Here is a 21,214-nt window from a genome sequence, read left to right on the forward strand (position 1 = left end):
AAACATGTCACTATATCCGGACATCGGCCACCGTCGTCAAGTAACTGCAGCAGGTCTAATCAGGCTATAGACTGAGATCAACAGATCAAATTCAATAAAAGAACAGACCACAAGCTTTCACTTTTATTTTACAACAACCAAAAAGAACTTTAAGAAAAAATGAAAACAAAAACTGAGCTCTCCAAGACGTCATCAAAAACACCTTTCTATCAACGCCGCGGATCTGTGTTAAAATCTGTTATGACCCCGCAAAAAAATATGATTGGTTGCCAAGCCTTCTCGTTTCAACAGGAAGGGGGTTTTTCATGTACGAAAGCGGAAACTGACAAGATGCCAGAAAAGGAACCGGAAGTCAGATGGAACTTGTTTTTCTGTTACTTCAATAACACAAGAAAATGAGCCGTTCTATTGGACTAAATTAAATTCGACGTCTGAAACCAAGTCGTGCTAGTGTCGTGCTGCTGTCGAGCTACAGTCGAGCAAGCTTACGGCAGTAGCACGACGTTTGAAACAGGCCTCTAAAAATGGGTGTACAAAAAAGTATTTTGGTCAGGCTCAAGATTTGGAGAACCGGGCGGCACACCTACACCAAGTCTAGGAGTATTTATAACTTAAACTCACGTGAGGAAACCCGTTTACAGTACAACCCATAAAACAGCCATAAATCGGCCCATGGACCACACAGGAGAGACGTAACACACATTTTATGTAAGGTAAGCTGTCTATTTTTTATTATTGAAATGCTTTCATTTTCGTAGGTTACAGAAGCGATAGGTTTTTTCCCATACAAATCCAACGCATGCAGCGATACGCAGCGTCAAGCGCAACACCATGAAAAAAGCTGACCGTTCACATACCATGTATATTAGTTAGAAGGACAACGGAATCTCAAGAATGTGAACAGATCGAGAAGAATCTCGCTATACAGTTAATTAAGTGCCGCTGACCAAGTCAAGATTAGTCTGCGGGCTCTTCTTGTCGCCCGCAATAATGGATGATATTCATTCATTCACCTGGTCTCTGTCAATGCACATATTTTCTGTTTAATTAGCTCCCAGGCAATCTTCTATTTTGCATAATTCCCACTTTTTAAAAAGGCGTCCGACACGGCGAATTGGAGCAAATATGTTCACAGGTACCTATGAAGTACTCAAGGTGTGACCAAAGCACCGTGTTATGCTGGTATCTAGGTACTTACGCTTGGACGCAAAGTGTAACCAGAAATAAAGGTAGACAGAGCGTAGGGAACTGTATTATATAGTAAACGTATCAAAGATATTAAATTTTCAGCAGCTTTATAAAATTAAATATATTTAAATAACTGTCAAGACAAAGAAAAGTGAAAGTCATATTTGACAACAACAATCGGTAAGCGACAATCGATGGGGTGTCCATGCATCTAACTTTACTTACAGTCAAGTGACACTGTTTTTGCCATCTCACATAGTAACAAGTTGAACGAGATTTAAGGTTTTCAAACCGTTTCGGTGACGTCTTTAACTTTGATTCCGGAGAAAATCTTGCCAATTGACTCAAAGCAAGGATTGCAGAACTCCTTGATGAAGTAGCCAAATATCTTCCCTACGAACTCTATATGAATTCGCAGCGCCCTTGTACACGGAGTTATACACCAGATGTACTCAAAACCAAGACAGGCAAAGTAACAACCGCAACAGAGCGCCAGGGGACCCCCACATAGGAGCGACAGGAATAAATAGCAGCATTTTTTGGCCCAGTTATACGTCCGAAAGGCGCAGCTCAGTGTAAACACAGTCATGGGAACGAAAACCGTGAGGTTCACCAATCACATCAATAAACTCGAGCTACAATACAACAAGAAAACAAGTTTCCAGTTTATTTTTAAGTTGCGTTTCGAGATGATTAGTTTGAGAAGTTTTGATTACTTAGTGAACAGACCCCAAGATCAGGCTGACTCAGCTAAATGAGGACTCATACAAAAAATTGCAACCATTTTTTAAGAACTTTTCAAGGACTACCTATAGTAATGTTATTTCACAGGCTGTACAAAAGTGCATATTCACAGTCCATCCTCACAGGACTTTAAGGCTTGAACTGTTTCCTCCACCAACTCTTTTACATTTTTCTGTAAAATCTTTAACTTCTCTGAGCTAGAATTTGTATCTTGTCTTGGATAACCAAAAAGCATTAAAAAAAAAACACTTTGCAGACCACTACTTTCGGAGCTGAAGAAAATTCAAGGACATTTCAAGGAATTGCTCAGAAATTTAAAGACTTTTCAAGGAAAAATGGAATTCAAGGACTTTTCAAGGACTCCCCCTAAAAATTCAAGGACTTTTCAAGTCTACAATGCCAACCCTGTAAATGGAGGAGGAGGGACTAAGGAGGGGATGGCCTCCAAGTAAATCATGCAACTTCTCCCTCCCCCTTCCCTGGTAGAAAAATTTTAACTTGATAATTAAACAATAAAACAAAAACTGCTTGGAAGTTTTGGCGAAATATTTCAGAGGCACAAGGCTTTGGGAAAGGGAAATTACATTATGATTATCATCATCATCATAATAATCAGAATCGCATGCGCAATAAAAGTCTCTGAAATGATGAATATATAAATTTCGGCATATATTTGAGCCGCGGGATGAAGAAATAAATGCGGAGAAGATCATCGCAGGTCATCACAGGTGCACAATGTAAATACGCTAATTATGCAGTCGCGAAAGAAAAGCCTTAAGCCTTAATCCCTGGCCCGGATTCGAGCCAGCTTAGATGTTACCCATTAATCGATAGAAAATTTCTACCGCAAACCGGTAAATCAAAGCTTGTTGTCAATTTTCCGGAGTATTCAGTGTTATTAGTGAGTAAAGAAAGTGCTATTTTTAAAGGTAATTTTAATTTCTAGGCCGCTTGAGTGATTGGTTGGTTAGCCGTTAATAATGGCGAATATTCACTATCGCAACTGACGTAAATTAGCTTTGTTTTTGAAAGTCATCACCAGAACGTAATAGAAGGAAAACAACTTTGGGTTGTTTCTGTTCAAGGCATCAGCTCTAATCTATTTCTAGGACAGGTCTAGAATCTTGTGCACGAGTACAGAATGGTATAAAAGACGTCTTTTAGAATCCTGGGAAATTAGTAAGCCCGGTGAGTAAGCACCATTGAGCACACTCCGGTCGGAAGTGGTTTTCAGCTGATAATTTGCATGCGGTCCTCTTAACAACCCTGTCTACCCACTTCTCAGGAGCTTACAGAAAAGTAGAGCATTAATGACCATTAAATATAAACAACGGCTTTCAGAGTATTTCTCCATTTCATATACAGCTACTTAAAAATAAATTCTTAACTACAGGAAGGTGTTTAGACTGTGTCAAGTCTGGGGTCCAATTTCAAAACTTCCGCTTTGGTCTAGTCTAAATGTCACAGTTAACCAAACAAACGCAATGACCGCGTGAGTCAAGGCGAATTTTTCCACCAAAAAACATCTAGTTTGGTTTTGGTTGTGTTCAGACGAGTTCGAGGATTTGACTAGTTCGTAAACCTATGCAAACCTGTGTCATTCGGCAGGTTACATGAGGGCATCAATGGAGTAAAGAAGTATGACGTCACATATTTGGGAATTTTAGAAGTTACCGGATTTGCTAGATCTTTGGATAGGGGAACAGGATGCCTCTCTGGGCCAAAAATCAGCGCGTTAGTGCAAATTTGCGGTGAGATATTAGCATTGGTATTTTTCCCAAACCCGAACTCGAAGTTTTTCGACCCAAAATCACCCTGGCCAGACATCAGGCTAACTTAGTCCCAGGCTACATCTTTATAATATGAACAAGATCAGGGCTCCGATATAAAGGCATACCTTCTCTAAGAAAGAGTTTAGATTGGAAGGATTTCTGTTGCTCACATCAGGCACGAGTCGAGTAGAGTCGTGTTCGGTGCCACGGTTTTCAATGACTTGAGCAGCCACGTTGCCATGCGTGATAACGGCCAGGCTTGAGCCAAAATTTTCCTCAACTTCCAGCCCTAACTCCATCGATTTCTAAACTATCCTGCAAGTAGTGCTTCTGAAACTGTTTTAACAATCTTTAGCACACTAGAAGTACGCTACTGAGTGTTTGTTTCTCTCCAACCACGAATTTTGGCAGACGCTTATTATGAGCACTGAAAACTGAAAAACTTGATCAATATATAACCGTTTTGTCCTCACGCTTGGTCAATGACCCATATATCTTAACTGTAATATATCTCTATCAAAGGAAGACTATCGTCAACCCGTGGGTACGTTGTTTATAAAATGGTCAAATGGTTATCAACTCTGGTTTTCCCACAGTAAATTGTATTCAGATGGTTGATCCATAAAATATACTATCTTCGTTCCGCTTTACCAGATTCAAAAGGGAAAAGAAAGATAAGAAACCAAAAAAAAACAAACAAACAAACAAATAACGACAAAAGGAAAACGAAAGAAAAAAAGAACGAGTGCTACAGAGGAGTTGAACCCCACACCTTTGGCTCAAAGCGACTTCTCCTCACCGCTACTACACCACTAAGGGTGATTACATAACGGCGGTGAAAAATCTTCAGTTTACCGCCTTTTCTATGGAACTTCCGCCGGCAACGGTGATCGAGCCGATTCGTTTTCGGTTCATACAGGTTCTCAAAGAATAGCATAGCATGACATTTTCTCACTTTCCAGCCAGCTGGAATTTGTATCCCCCCCCCGTGATCTTGGGGATTCGAAGAGCAAATGCTCTTCTCCTCGTCTAATCCCCAAGTCAACCATTGTACTAATTTGAAAGACTCCTGCGTGTCTTAAATCCGGTAAGACCTCTAACCGTGCTGTAGAAAATTTGCCACAAAGAAAACAGTCTTAGCAGCGTCAGCGAGGACTTTGATCCCAACGAACTTCGGCGAGGGCGTCCTTCTTCGGAAACGATAGATCTTCGCACTGTCGAGTTCGGACCCGATTAATTACGAGAGACTACGAGTGAGTGAGTAACTCATTTGCATTGTCCTGTCCCTGCAATAACTCGTGTCTACGCTCGCGCGTACCCACCAGTTAAAACTGACGACGTGGTAGGCCTCATTTTTACGGGAAAAACTACTTGCCGCGATTATTTTTTCAGATCCAAAATCCAACTGACACCCGAAAATCGTGAATCTTCTAAGATGCTCTTAACTTGGCCTGGCTGCAACGTTTAGGATGTTACTTAATAAACGATTTGACCCTAACAAGAGCTTAGGTAGACTACGAGCAGTCTCTCATTTTCTTTTTTCTTTTCTGGGTCACAGTAGTTCGAGGGCACGCACGAGGGGCGACAGAAACATTAATTTGCATATTTAACTTTTTCGCTCCCCGCGCCTGGCCCGGAGGAAAAAAGGATGACCGCTCGCTGTCTAGAACTTGAGGTGTCAGACGAAACTCGTGAATCAGACAGACAATTGGCAGACAATTGGGTTAAGCATCCCAGGAAGGTTTTACGCCAGCCAACAGAAAGATTGGAACCTTGATGATCTTCCATTGCCAGTTTAGTAAGGACTCTGGTTAGAAAATTTAAGAGAAATTTTTGAGAAAAAAAAAATTAAAGAATCATGCACAGTGAAAAGCGAGAAAAAAGGCCCTTCATTGACCTTCAGAGCTATTTCTCATAATAGCAGTGAGCTTTTTAGCATGAAATCATTTCAGCTTATGGCTTATACTTCACTTGTGAACATAATGTAATGCTAACAACAGATTTTGCTCGTTACCATTAGCTTTCTCACATGTGAAATTCGACTTTTGACCAGGGGCTAAGGATAATTTACAAATCGAGGACCAAGAACTCAAACTTAAAAATTTTTAATTATAAGATAATTTCTTCCTAAAGGAATGAATTCAACAACCTCTTTTCCTTCACCACAAATAACAAACACAATCATGAAAGGAAATTATTAGGGCCATACAACAACATTCTAATTGAAGGAATTTCCAGGAAAAGTAGGAACGCAGACAGGGGAGAATTTTCTCATTTTTATTAATTTTTAAAATTCCAGTGTTTTAGGAAAACAATCAGGCAACTCAATAATCAGCACGCAAACTTTTTAAATAACAAATTAAATAACCCCCTTTTTCAATAAATATTCAAAATTATAAAATAACTGAGACAGTACGCGCGTTATGATCAGCCAGAAACCTATAGTTTATAACACCAATAAACTCATTGAAAACATCCCGCGTGGGTTTTTTCGCCAGTAAACCAATAAAAAGTGCGGCCTGTTCTTTAATTAATCCATGACCATAACGTTAAAAAAATGCAGAAAAACTGTTTAATCTGCATTTTTATCTTCTTTTGGTGATCTCTCTGAAAACAAAAGAAAAGCTGAATGCTTTTCTGTTAGCAGCCTGAGAAATCAGCCGATATTTAGCGACGCGATCACTGGTTTCCGGTGCTGACGTGTGACTAACTAGACCAAGGTAGTGCTTCACCAAATTTCCCACGCGGCACGACCAATCAGAAGCACTACCCAGATCTGGGCAGTAACACGTCATCATGGAATTTCTGGAGTTGTTTCTCAGACGTCGTTTAGCGGAGGGAAACCAGTGGTGGCGTCGTATGACTGGCTATCTGTCTGTTCATTGTTAACCGGTGAGTACTTTGCCAAAACTGATTCATTTTGAGTGTTTCGCTGTATTGCGATCATATCATCTCGTTAAAAACTTGACCTCATTCCAAATCCAGAGAACAAACGTTTCCCTTATGGCTTCTCACTGATACGGGCGATGCGAGGTACCCTATTTTCAGCATGTGGCTAAAACAATGAGAAAAAGGAAAGTCCTTAGGATTTTGGCCTTCCTCGCGGAGCAGTCAAGTTGGGTCGGGAGAAAAGGAGCTACGAAACTGAGGTTTCCGCCTATGGATTGAAAACGTTCGTCGCGCCCTTTCTCCCGACCCAAGTGACTGCTGGGTCTCGACGGTTTTTGGCCTGTTTCAGGATCTCTCATTCGCGAGCTTTAAGACAACAATAATTCAGCTAACGAAAAATTAAACCTTCTTTAGCTTTGCCATCAGTTAAGGGCCTCTTTATATGCCTGAACTAGTACAAAGAGTTCGTCATCCTCAACAAAACTGCCTGCAACTCATAATCCGAAATAAAACTCACCTATGAAGTCCTCCGGTATTCTTGGGCAGCTAAATGAAAAAAAAAAAGACGATAAGAAATGTACAATAACACCCCAAAGTAACAAACCTGTTACAGGTTTTGAGTAGACTAATGCGATAGCTTTAGTTCGATAGGAGACGAAAAACAAGCAAGCAGGCAAGCCAAGCAAAGAAAGATCTGGTGTCGAGTGTTGCGAGCTCTTGTAGCCGCGACGCATAGCGCGTTTGAAAAAAGCCGCAATTGTGTTTTACTCCTTTATTGGTACAGTCAATAACTTACATGACTTCCTTTTTTCCCTGAGTAGGTCCACCTTCGATGTTTTTCTCACTTTTATTTAGCAGAGCTGAGAAAGGACAATTAAAAATTAGACATCAAGAGGGCATTCATGTTCGAAGTTACCAGGTACTTCAACCTGCTTTTCAAACCTTCGCAGCGGTCGCTTACTCTACAAATCTCACTAATTTGGACTCCGATATTTAGTTTGTGCGGCGCTTGTGACACGGTGACGACTGTTACATGGCTAGAATTTTTTCCTCAATACTGAATAGTGAGCACTCTGATTAGTTACTTCGAGGTCACATGACATCTAACAATAACACCGTATCCCGCCAAGAGTTTCTGAGCAGGCATAAGAAGATCCAAAATTTATGGAGGCAAAATTGTTTATGAACCACATTTTTTCAGAGAAGGGTTATTGGGCCATGTCCCTGTAAGCATTCAAAACTCAAAGTTTTGAAAGTTGATAAGAAAACAAGAAGCGTTTGCTAATGAGGAAAAAAAAGTGTGAGCAAAGGTTCCCCAGTACATGGGAAGCAGTGACCGATGTTGTGATTGTCAATGGTTCAAACTCAGTCGGGGATTATAGTCTTACTCTATGTGCTGCGCTAGTGACACGACATCTTTCTGGAGCTTGTTCTAGCTCACTCGAATCTCACTCACCAGTAATCTTAAGCGAATTCCAGTACTTGCTGTGCTCACCAATAACATTGATGATCGTCTCAAAACAGCTGCAGAATAAAGCGACAAATGAAAAATGAAACTTGCTCTGCTCTGACATTTATGGCATTACAATATCTAATTGCGGAGCACCATGGGTGAGAAAATCTGGTTATCATGCATCCAAGAAATTTTGGTTCTGACAAAATCGTCCGTACATAGGCCCACCCCTTCGTGTAAGCTGGGGTAAAATTTTGCACTTCGCGCGTCCCACGAGTTTCGGCGGTAAATAATAATAATAATAAATAATAATAAACAACTTATTTATACAGGGTAACCACTTCAGTTAAATAACTGCTATCAATGTGGGCCCCGAGAAATGATTAATCAATAAATAAAAACATAATGAAGCTAAAATATATATATATATTGCATGGCAACCCGGACAAAGGGTGACACAACGGCAAAGAAATGTACAATAAAAAAGTGTGCTGCACGTGCAAAGTTGTTGTTTTTAACCGTTCTCGTCGTTTTCACCGCCTCTTCAGCATTACACGATCATAGTTTATATTTTGTTTAAATAAATTATAAATATTAAAGAGAGTTTTGCTTTTGCCCTGGCTAAATCTATATATTACTCTGATTAAATGGTCCAAAAATCATGGTAGAAGAGATTTATAAGTCTTATTCCGGAATACGATCAGTCGAACGCACCAATGAGCGCAGGTGATCTATTACATGTTTGCATTACAGATAACGCCGAGTAAGAAATTTAATAGTTTTCTGTACGGAAAAATGCCCAAAAGGTTTCTTCAATTATAGTGGTAGGATTTTCTACGGAGTTTCTCATTTTCGTCGTTTAAATCTTTCATCAGGGAGCTTTAGCATAGACGACGGCGACGACAACGAAAACATCACTTTTAAACTGAATTCGCGTTTTTTCAAATTTTGTCGCGTTTAATCCAACGCGCTGAAAAAGTCAAATGTAGGCGAATTTACCTGGAGTTGATTTCTTGGGGATCACACTTGAGTTTTAAAAGAAAAAAAAATTCGTCCTGCCTGTTTATGTCCTCCGTAAAACGTGAAAGGCACTTTCACGTCGTAGTCGTGCAGTGACGGAAAAAACATGCACCAAAAAGCGTGATGCACGGGCAAAGTTGTTGTTTTGCTTAATAAACCCTATTGGTTTAATTTTTTATAGGTTCTCCTTGCTGTCGTCGTTGCTAGCTGTGAAATCTAGCCACGAGGCGAGGAAAGTGACCTCATTATTTTTTTTTATTCCAAGCATTCTCCTCCCTGGAGAAGAAAGTGTGTAATATATTCCCCTTATTCCAAAACTGAAATAGCCCTTTAATCCAAAGAATAATTAGCAATTATTCCTCGAGCCCGAATGGGCTCTGAGTCAATAGCCCATGAGGCCGAAGGCCGAATGGGCTATTGAGTCAGAGGCCATGAGGGCGAGAGGAATAATTGTTTTAGTAAAATCCAACTAGTTAGTCAAAACTAACGAGAATAAAAAATGTTTAGCTAGTTAAAGCTAGACTTTAGTCCTTTTTTGCCGCCACAAAGCCAGCGCTTTTCGCTACTAGTGGGCTATAACATATAGCCTAGTAGTAGCTCAACCAATCAGAATGCAGCATTGATAATAAACCACTGGTTGGATTTTACTAAAGCGGATTATTCTGTGTATTCTTATTCAGGAATACGGTCAATCGAATGTTTACGTCATGTTACCTGTCGCAGGGTGTCATAGACCCATTGAATCGAGGACACCGGTCTCCAAGAAGAGATGAAGTGCAGGCGCACATGGATTCCTCCACGGAAGTGAGATTGTATCCTCCCTGTAAGGAATTAGTTTTCAGCTGAGTGTAATAGGAACGCAAATCCACAACATTCACTTTCACAAATCGAAACTTCACACAATCTAATGATCTATTGCGAACTGGACGAGAATTTCATCAAAAACCGGAGCCAGGTGTGAATATTAAAGCTAATCAACCCAGTTTGGAAGTAATTAATACATACAACAGATCTTTATAAACTACGACGCACGTCAACGTACTAGTAGAACGTCTTTCAAACTAGTTCAATCAACAGCCGAGAGGTTCTTTGAGACACTGTCTTACAATCTTTTGATTCGATGTATCTACTTTCTATTATGGATATTTAAGCATAGCCCGTAAAAAAAATACTACAAAGTTGTGAACTGCTTTACCTCGAGGGCAACGACTACTTTTCCATTTGCTAAATTCATCAACAACTTCGTAAGATGATGATAACCCTCAGGAGTCACATCACACAGTCCCTGCATAAAAAAAAGGAAAAGAAAATGACAGGCTTTTTTTTCGTAAAGAAGCGAAGCTAATTGGGGACAACAGACTGAAGATCTTCCAATACCAACGGAAACAGAGTCTAAACATTTTGTCTTCCTATGATCTTCTATAAGTTGCGTTTAGTCCGAAAGTTAAAACTAGAGATAAATTCATCGTTTTTGCAACGAAGAGTTGGCGAAAAGGTTTCACAGTATGGTCCATTCAATAATATATCGGGTGATAAAGTCAAGACTATTCATGCGGCATTATATTTACATACTCTTCATTAAGTGTTAATTAACTTTCGGTAGTTTTTTAGCACCACTGTGTTGAAAAACTTAAATCTTGTAAATCTTAAATTCTCCCTCCGTCCGTCTAGTCTTTATAGATCAAGTTTTTGATTCCACGCTCGTGTTCTGATAAGCGTGCCAAAAATGGCAAAAAGGCTTTTCATTAAAGAATTTTTGTCGTTCAGTATTGTTTTGTTTTGTTTTCATTTGATTTTAATGTACGAAAGTTTTCAGGAAAAACTTCACCTTTGGATCTCCGAGGGCGGAATCAAATCCGGCTGACACCAAAACCAGATCAGGATCAAACTGAAAATAGAAATACGATGTAAGCATTCGTTAAGACCTATTTCCATCCAAATGGTAACCCCGTTCGCTAGGGACGTTTCGCCAGGAAGGACGTCTGCACCTCCAGCGACAGAAATTCCCTTCTGATGACGTGTAAAATCTGTTCAGAATCTGGTCAGAAGCTCTGCTTGGCCGATACGGTAGTTACATTGTTTTAGCTATTTCTTACGAACGACAGACAAAAGAAAAACGGTCACAAACGACAAATGTAAAACTTTACCATAATCGAACACGAGAAACATAAAATCGACAAATTTACATTTGGAAACCCATGACTACCGACCGGAATCATTATACAAACATTGATTTACGTCATCAGTATGGAATTTCTGTCGCTGAGGCGCAGACGTCCCTCCTGGCGAGACATCACTAGAGGAGAGAGGCGAGGAGAGTCGGCTGTTCTTGCAGGCTAACTACGAGGACGAAATTTTCCCCAAAAAACCTAATACACGCGCGTGAAACAGCGTCATTTTGGCGGGGAAAGCGAGATAGCCGCCGTTGTCATTCTACTACGAGTCTTAGTAAGAATGTCGTAGTGGCAGGAACAAGTTATCAAATGCTAGACGTTTTATCATTTTGCGCTCGGAGCAACAACAACAACAATGCTTAACCTCCTTCAATAAAAATAACCGTGCTAGTTTTCTGGTGGGAAAATGATGCCGTCTGAGGTGTCTATTTTTTATAATACGCGAAAATAACTTAAAAACAAATCTCGTCCTCAGAGCAGTTGCCTGCACACACTGGTGTTATACCTCGTAAGCAATAGGAAGGAGAATATGATGAAATACAGCAAGGTAATCAGCATCACCCATATGCTTCTGTTGATGAAATAACAATAAACAACTGAATTTTACAATCAATCAAAAGTGAGGGAGCAAACATTAGCAACGAACAGTTCTTCCGTTCAAATAATACGTTGTCCGATAGAGGCATTATGGGCTACTTAAACTTTAAAACTCCTAACAAAACTTCATTCAGAGAACCATGGGTTCTAAAAAGACCTATTATCCATTAGAGAACAAAGAATTTAGAAAGAACATGAAAGACATTTCTTCTTCAAGAAAATGTTTCCTATTTAGCAACCCTATTGATATGCTGAAACATTTTCAAGCACCTGGCAAATCATTTAACACAACTGACACCGATCCAAAAGTATAAGGCTGTTAATTTACCGTATTCCAAGGCACATTGACTGTGTACCCTTTTCCATCTCCGCAACCAACAAAATCATAATTGGCACTTGTGGAAAAAGGGAAGAACTGCGCGTGATCGTATCGATGTATGGAAAAGTACAAAACGCTAGGAAATAAAACAACAAGACAGGCAAGTGGTCAGTCAGATAGGTAATAACAAACATTTAGTGGGACCATTCGTGCTAAAAGAAAGTTTGGATTTGTTTGCGGTGGCCGATAAGGTACCAATTCACTCGATTCAGTTACAAATTGAGCGGCATAAAAAGCTCCCAGGAGATCTCTGTAGCCACGTTTTCCGTACGAGACATTCCTCGGTTTGCTTTCTTTTCTGTAAAACCTAAGTAAGCATATAAGGTTTTCTAAAACGAGGTGGAGAATTATTGGATTTAATCAGCGAACTAGTTCCAAATTGGAAAAATTTTGAAGAAAGCTTAGTTTAGACGCTACTTCCGGTTTCGGAGAGCTGCACCACTGCCATAACAACGAAAAGTACGTCCAAACTGAGAACAAACCCTAAATATTAGCCTAAGAATAGTTTCGTGAAGTGAATGTCAAGAAGTTGTCGCATGGTTTGCATAACATTTTTTTTGAAAAATATTTCATCACGATACACACGTGATAAAAACCAAAAAAAATTACCTTACAAAACACCTTTATCACTACTTCTATTGTCAGTCAGTATATTATACATACCTCGGATCAGATTCAAAAAGATGCTGAGTTCCGTTACCATGGTGAATATCCCAGTCCACAATGAGCACCCTAATTGCAACAGATACTGATCAGCGAAGTCCATTCATTGATATTCTCGAGTTAACGGGTTTTCAAAAGGGACTGTTCTTATTTCGCCGATAAAATGGCAAAACAGTTTTTTTTTCACTTTCTAGCATTGCTTTCAACCACCACAGCATTGGTAGCCTTAAAGTGAATTTCTGGGGCCAGTGAGTAAACAGATAACCTGTAGTCGCCATGTTTCACATTGAGAGCAGAGGAAGATCGAGAAGGGTAAAAATGCGATCGATAGGGTGGGCATAGGCCGAAAGGGAGAAAGGACGAAGTGGGGGAGGGGGGGGGGGAAGGACTCAGTAGTACGCCACCACGAGCACTAGTGATCTCTTACCCACCCCACCCCAAACTCTCGAAAAACAAACAAACAAAAACGTCTGTCTGTCGAATGTCCGATTTCCTTTCGTTTTCTTTTCTTTCCCTTTTTTTTTTTGGTGCGACATTTTCTGTTGTTTAACGGCAATAAGGCCTCTCTTATACATAACAACTTCTGTTTGTTTTTTTTTTTTTCTGGTATCGGTGTATTTTGTCAAAATACGCGACTCTCTATGTAGGTTATCCAAGCGGACATTAACCGTGCCGTGTAGTTGGCAAGTGCCAAACCTTCTTGCGATTTCTACACCGTTCAAGTCGGGCTAAAAATAAGACGAATATCCTTGCGTAAAGTGGACAGAACTTCTCCAACAAACACTGCGTTATATAAAAAAGGCATTCTTACTTCTTCACATTCCATCTAGTCTGCGCTATTTTCGCAGCAATAGCCACATTATTGAAAAAGCAATAACCCATGGCAAAATCTGTGTCGGCGTGATGACCTGGCGGTCTGACAGAAAACAATAACAACAACGACAAATCAAATCAAAGAAGCTTGCAGTAGTTTTTATAGCACTGTCCATCTTTTCTACTCTGATAGATTGGTCAGAATGATCAATGCTACATGTACTTCTTTTTTATTGCAGTCCTTATCGGCTGCTGCTATACTAAATGAATTCATACTAAACATTAAATCTCTCTATTATATAGACACGAGTGTTTTACTGGAAAATATACCACTCGTAAAATTCATAAAAACTACATCCGGGACCCGAGTGGTTTATTTTCCATAATCTCACACGTGAGTTTATCGATGACGTAATTTCGGTTATTTCCCTCTATTATTTTATCGATGTCTTTTTGTCTATATAATAAAAAACAAGTGGCAAGTTTCGAGTGGCAAAAACAATATTTTACTCACTCGCTGCGCTCGTTCGTAAAATATTGTTTTGCCACTCGAAAATAAAATTCATATCTTCGCGCCACCGTGTAATATCCTCTATGTATCAATGAAGGGAATATTGGGGATGTCTCCAAACCTTTCCCAAGGAGTTTGTAAACCTTACTATCATAGTTTGCCATCTTAAATGTGACAATAAAAATATGTCTCATTTTTGACCGTGTTCCGTTTCACTACTCTATATGGGGCTGTTTTAAAACTTTGCACAATTTTCTTTCTTTAACTGTACATAGAAAAAATTAATAATACCTTACAATGGCCACTGCATTTTGAACCTGAGGGAAAGAAAACATGCACGAGTTAATAACCTTATTTAATTACCTGAACGGCCAAAATGAAAGGAAAACGGAAACTTTTGATCTTTTCGTCGCCCCATGTGAGGGAATGCGGATTCTGGAATCAGCGAAAATTTTGCTTGTGGCATCCGGACTCCTGGGCTTTGGAATGCGGAATACAGCTCAAGGAATCCGGAATCCCACTTAATCCAGAATCCAAGTTCCACTCCTAGATTCTTTTACATGGGGCGATTTTTGCAGCAACTTGAACGAGAACAATTTCATGCAGGACAACTGGTTTTAAAAAGGGAAATTCCCGCACAATTTCTTGCCTACGAGGGAACACTTTTATGGCCTTAACTAAGTGAGAGTGTAATACAAAGAACATCTACTTCACCTTATTCGTTACAACAGCCTCCACTGCAGACAGAGTACAACCACAAGCAAGACGAGCACATTCATGGGCATTCTATGACAAAAATGAAATGAAAAATGCTTTTGATTGTATGAGATGTTCTATCTAAGATTGTTGGTTGATCGCCATGTATACAACACTATCAAAATACAATAAAGCTAATACAGCACTGTTGAAAGGGTTATGACATGGATAAATTACAGATGATCTTTAAATTAACAGACCAGGTATCCCCTTTTGTTGCATTTAAATTATTTAAATAGTTGCTTTTCAAGAACATTTATATATTAACATTACAGTGGACCTCTCGTTATCTATGCATGCAAAAATTGTCCGTACCTCCACCCATTCACCCATTCATATCAGAGGATGTGGCACACTTTAATACTAGCTGGTAATCCAAGACATATACTATCAAAGTTTAACTTGGTATTGGACATCCCTATTATTGTCAATTGACAGCTGTCAAAAAGGGTATCTGCTGACCAGTGTCACATAATTGTATCGTGGGCTCTGGTACATGGGCAGTGAGGTCATGTATTTTTGTAAAATTATCCACTGACCAGTTTTTGGTTTTAAAGTGATTGCAGGCTCAGGTGCATTTTTAAAGTGAAATTCAGTTTACTTTCAAAATGTTTGCAAAAGTTGAATTACTTGAGAAAGACATTTCTTAAAAGATCCCTCGAGAGCTTTGCTTTGGGCCTTGGCCAAATCTATACTTTATTATGCACCACTGCACCCAGTTTAAATGAACACCTTGTTACTGTGACCAAAATTATATCAATTGACTGAACTGGTGACTCACTCAATAGCCCTCCTTTAAATCTGAAAACTGTGTTCATACAAGCACAGCCCACCACAGCACTTCACCGTATACCAGTAATTACTAAACACTGAATTATTGGATAATGCAATTCTAGGGCTCTGATTGGCTTAGCCATCATGGTATATGAGCCATTATACCATGCTCTCCAAATAAGGTAACTGTATGGGTCTGCTCAAAATTAAAAATAAGCTGAAAATCGGTTGTTTTTACAAATAAAGTCAGGAAGAATTCTCGATATTTTGTGGGCGTTTTTGATAAAACAATATCATCATTATTCCACTTACGCTTGTTGGATATGAGATGATTGTAGCTAACTCTGCACTACATGGCTCATTGGCTATCTACCATCGCATATCCAACGTGCACTTGTGGAATAATTGCTAACTGGTTCGGCATGAAAAGGACAAAGGGCCAACATGAATAAAGCTTGCCTGCATTAAACAAACATTTATACCAGCCCTTGGTGCCTTGCAAAAAGCGATTTTAAGAAAGGAAATGACTGTTTTGCAGTCCAAAGTTCTCACAAATTTGTAGGCATCATTTTAAATATCCCCAGTAGCATGATAATCACTATAAACAATCCTCACCTGACTCAAATAAATAGAATCATAATCACAAGCTGCTGTGTTATACAACTCTTCTTTTGTCATGGTCTCTGTTGATTTCATCTTGTTAATATGGCCTTCACTAAAACAGTAAAATGTTTGTTGCTAAGGTAACAGTGTCTTTTGTGGGGGGGGGGGGCGGAGGTGGGAATGGGAAAGGCAGAGGGATGTTCCCTAGAAAGTAAGACAGAAAACATAGAAATGAAAACAAAAAAAACAAATATGACATGCAGCTATAACAATCTCTCCTTTCCAGTTTTGGTTTGCTTAAGGAGTTCATACACTGATTATGTAAACATATATAGGGCTGACAGTCACTAAGGTTTCAAGTTGTCAGCTAATACGACAGTTTGACTGCAAATCTAACAGTTAGGGATTTGGTTTGGTTCCTATGAAAGTAGCTGGGTGCCACCAACAGAGTCACCAGTTGAAACCCCAGGCACCCGGTCCTTAATGACAGCCTTGATAAATGAGCTATGCAATTGTTCTTTTGACAAACTTGTAAAAGAAACAGATTCTTCACCTTACAGTAAATCATGCTCTCTAGTGTTGTAAGAAAATGACTTTTTTCACATACCTGTGAAGACTTAATAGCTCCTCATCAGAAGCAAACCTGGACTAGAGAAGGTAAACAACAATATTAATTATTATTTTTATAGCAAAAAAATTACAATAATATTAATAAAGCATGCTACTTTAGTTAATTTAATGTAACTATTTGCCAATTTATTTTTCTAATTTAATGCACATAAAGATATAATAAGGCTGAATACTTGCAATTTTTTATAGCATGGTTGTGGTGTGAAAAATGTGCAAATTATTTTCGAGGGGAGGAGTTTAGGGTCAGGCCGATGGCTAACGTTATAGACCTTCTGACCAATAAAAAGGTTTACCATTATTTTTCAAACCAAGGTACAATTTGTTAACTGGGTTACTATTTTTCTTGAAAGTTAGAAGTCTAAATGCATGGCATAAGTAATATGCGAGCAGTAAGTGGAGGAGCTGCAAGATTTACAGGGCTGTCATCAAGGGGCGGGGGCCATGGATTTTCCCCGGCCATTATGACATGACCCCGTCTAACTCTGTAGGAGTATAGATGAAAAATAGAACCAAACAAAAATTTTGATTCGCCGCCAACTTGAACCATATATAATTATATCCACCAACTAGAAATTTTAATGAAAGCCCTGGATGTAACATGGGAGGGAATTATCTTCTAGGATGATGCCCTTATATTCCTTGCAGTGTGTCCTTGCTAATCACTTTTCATGTGATACATGGATGCATAATGATCACAGTTTTCAAGCACAGTGACCTGTCATCGTGCCCAGGTAGTTAACCTTCATTCAGGGTTACTGTGCTTTTCACAAACACGCAAACTCTATTAAGTTCAAAAGCCGCCTTCACAATTGCATTTTTTCACTGCCATTTATCATTATTGCAATCACAAGCAACGAACCTTGAAATACAGAAACACACAAAACAGACCAAAATCCACCAATCACTTTAGTTAATTTTGTGTTTCCCTAGAGGTCCACTAAGATGATTGACGGCAACAAAAAACACAATCTGTAGTTAGTTTTTGAACTTCAGAGTTTGCGTGTTTTTGAAAAACCCAGAAGTAAAATTCAAAAATATTCATGCAACTACTGTAGAAATCTACCCACCAGACCCGGATGTGGTATACATCAATATTTAAGATACCATAATATTAATATTAATAATAATAATAATAATAATAATAATAACATTATTAATATTATAAATAATAAAAAAAATAATGATAATGATAAGTAACTTGTAATAGGTTTTATGCCTAGGCCTGTCTAACAATATAGAGCAATATTTTTCGTATTTGAACATTTTCTGTGCCCATGTAGAACTTACAGGAATTTCCTGGCATCTTGCCAAAAGACCATATTCTTTATGTTTGTCATATGGCCGTTGAATCCTGTCAGGGACCTCTGGATGAGTTCTAGGAAATACCAGGAAGTCTTTTTAACATTTACAGTGGTGTATAATAGTACAATACCTGTAAACTGAATAAGAACCCCCATGTATACTAAAAGGGTGTACAATGTACCCAGCCTTCCAGGCAGGTCAAATTATTTTAATATCTAAAATTACTTTACATGATGTTTTTGTTTTTCTAATATTTTGCGGGATTATCAATTTATACCTCTCCTGAGGAAATTTTTTTTTGTGCTCATTAGCCTTCCTGGCCAGGAAGGTTTGAATCTTTTACAGGCCACATTCCACGGGATGTCACCTTTATGACAAAAAAATACTAAGCCTATCAGTTTTCCTTTCATGCAGTTCAAAAACTGTGGTTCACTGAAATAATGTCAAAATATTCCATCTTTAATACTATAAATGAACAAGACAAAATGTTATTCCTTATTAATAACGTAGATCCTTCTATTTGTAAAAAAATACATGAAGGTTATTTGTTTTCGAAACTTTCAAGAAAAGGAAACAAGAGTCAGGATATGTTGTAACTAATTATTATTGATTATTCATTTTGTACTTTCAGAATTGCTGTATTTTTCTTCTACTATCCTTTATTTATTTATTTTTTTCTATGCAATGCCATCTATCTTTATAATGTAAATGAGAAGCAAATAAAAATTAAATTCCCCGCACAGTGAAGCTACTTAATGCTAATTTGAAAATTGTAAAAATGATGCTGTTCAAACGAGTCTTAACTGACATTTTGGCAATGCTGCCTTATGCAAATAAATATTGTTAACTATTAAATGTTAACTTGTATTTCATTGATGATTACACTTACTTGTCCCACACATTAAAATGCCTCTTCATCCTTTCATCAAAGACAATTCCAGTCCTGAAAAGAAAGTTTTACAACCTCTAATTGTTAAATGCAGTTTAAACATGATTCTTCTGGCCCTGTGGGGCATCACATGTACTGTAACTATTGTAGTAATTTAGTCTCTTAGCTTTGTACCGTAAATGTACCATGTTGCTTCGTCCTTTGTCTAGGACACTGTAGCTGTCTATCAGATACACACAAGTTATATTGTCCTTCTAAATGGTTAATTTTGCTAAAAAATAATTTACTCTGTTCATGTCTTGTATGTTATGATGTAAGGTCTGGGCTAGACAAAGAACAATCTTCATTGGCTTTTAAAAGCTCTGGGCACTGTCTAAGGCATAAAATATGTTGTAAAACATGATTAGTCACATTTGACACTGCCTACATTCAAAAAACACTTGTTTTAGTGCATAATTAACACAATTAATAAAAAATTGATTTATGAAGGACGGGAACAAATGTATATGATTTAAAAATAAAGCAAATGTAGTTAAATACAATCTGCCATCATTTTATGGCTAAAATAATTGTTCCTACCTTTTCATCTTTTCTTTAGTCTCACTGACCTTCTGATTTTTTAAATTACCAAGACAAAAAGTAAAAATCAAAACAAAACAATTAATAACTATTGTTCTGGTGGCATAACTGTGAAAACACAACAGCACCAAATTTAACATAGATTGCATTTGTGTCAGCACACATTTGCCTCGATTTGAGGCATTAGCACACAATGAGCCTCACTTTGATGCTCCTGTGGTGATTCCTGGTCATGCATTCCAGTTTTCATAAAGCGTTTTTCATCTTTTTCTTGATCGTCTTTGCATTTTTATTTATCTAAATAGGTAACAAGCATCTTGAACGCACTCTCCTAAGCTCCAATTACTCCTAGTTTTACCAAATTTTCAATTCCACCCTTGTGCATTTAACTATGTACACTCTTTGAGAGGAAAGATGAAAAAATCATTTAATTTAAATTCCAAGTTTTGCTGTCTTAAGCCGCTGTAAAGTGGGCAAATGGTAAAGAGTAAGATGTTTTTGGTGCAGTTTTATAAGAGTTTACATTTTAACCTGATCAGTGGCACCTACAGATTTTGACATACCAATATAAATGGGCCACTCGAGTTTGCAGGCCGCTACGACCCACGCGCCGCTCCGCGACCATGAATTTTTTTCACCGCGACCTCGCGAGGCCTTCGGCCTCCCCTTGCGGGAGCAAGACGAGTGCTCTGAGGACTTCAGGCCTAATAATGGGATGGAATCGTTTTCGGAGCATTGCTTCCCTCACCTGACTCGGCAAGTCTGTTCTGTCTGCGTTGGTATCACAGCAGGCGAGGATCAGTTGACCTAAGTTTACAGCAAATTAAACACAGTCGTCGTCACAGGTCACTGAAATCATTATTGTGCACCCAAATAGACAATATATGTTTTCATTGTTCTCAATTTCCACAAACCCGTCTCAGTCACACTCTGTACGTACTGTTTATTAAAATGTTCAGTTTTTATATAAACACATGTGCCGTATAAAAATCGTCTTTTGAATTGCATCGAACGATTCCACAAGACAATTTCCTGTGCATCCTGAAACAACTCGACGACGATGGAAAATTCTCCCTTTGCCAATTCTGCATGATCCGCGAGTTGTCAGCGCTTACATAAAAAATCCATGATACTCAACATCAATTGTTAATTTCCTTACCTTGGTATTGAGTTATCCGCAGAAAACGCGTCCAAAAAGGAGACAAGGAAGAAAGAAACCGCGCAGAAACAGAGAAGAAACCTTTCTGTGAATCGAATCGGACATAGGGTAAAATGTAACTGACCGAGGGTAGGGGGAAGAAAGCAAGAAAAAAAGAAACATTTCTCTTTAGAGGAGTATGAAATATACTTAGGCTATCTTCACTGTTTACAAAAAATGCAAGCAAAATAGACGGCATCACATTTTTTTCGGATTTCTTTTGTTGAAATAAAAACAGATGAGAGAAAAAGCTCTCCATGTATTTATTAGCGGGGTGGGG

The 21,214-nt window shown here is 38.6% G+C and overlaps 1 protein-coding gene across 2 annotated transcripts; it reads right to left on the minus strand.

Moving 5' to 3' along the window:
- Positions 1 to 5,793: 5,793 nt before the first annotated feature.
- Positions 5,794 to 21,023, minus strand: LOC140947559 (histone deacetylase 6-like). 2 transcript variants are annotated; one of them, XM_073396697.1, is made up of 20 exons: positions 20,896 to 21,023; positions 20,485 to 20,543; positions 19,737 to 19,768; positions 19,158 to 19,211; positions 18,254 to 18,341; positions 16,944 to 16,984; positions 16,349 to 16,448; positions 14,918 to 14,989; positions 14,495 to 14,520; positions 13,691 to 13,795; positions 12,880 to 12,948; positions 12,166 to 12,292; positions 11,746 to 11,811; positions 10,895 to 10,954; positions 10,262 to 10,351; positions 9,781 to 9,887; positions 8,050 to 8,117; positions 7,390 to 7,453; positions 7,111 to 7,139; positions 5,794 to 6,759 (listed from the first exon to the last, which is right to left on the minus strand). In XM_073396697.1, exons 3-20 carry the CDS (start codon positions 19,742 to 19,744, stop codon positions 6,749 to 6,751), a joined length of 1,185 nt encoding a protein of 394 aa, XP_073252798.1. In that variant the 5' UTR covers positions 19,745 to 19,768; positions 20,485 to 20,543; positions 20,896 to 21,023; the 3' UTR covers positions 5,794 to 6,748. The 2 variants fall into 2 exon arrangements, with proteins under 2 accessions (XP_073252798.1, XP_073252799.1); XM_073396698.1 differs by lacking the exon at positions 20,485 to 20,543 and having other exon boundaries at positions 20,896 to 20,999.
- Positions 21,024 to 21,214: the final 191 nt, after the last annotated feature.

Source organism: Porites lutea, chromosome 9 (assembly GCF_958299795.1).
Source record: "Porites lutea chromosome 9, jaPorLute2.1, whole genome shotgun sequence".
NCBI classification, from domain to species: domain Eukaryota; kingdom Metazoa; phylum Cnidaria; class Anthozoa; order Scleractinia; family Poritidae; genus Porites; species Porites lutea.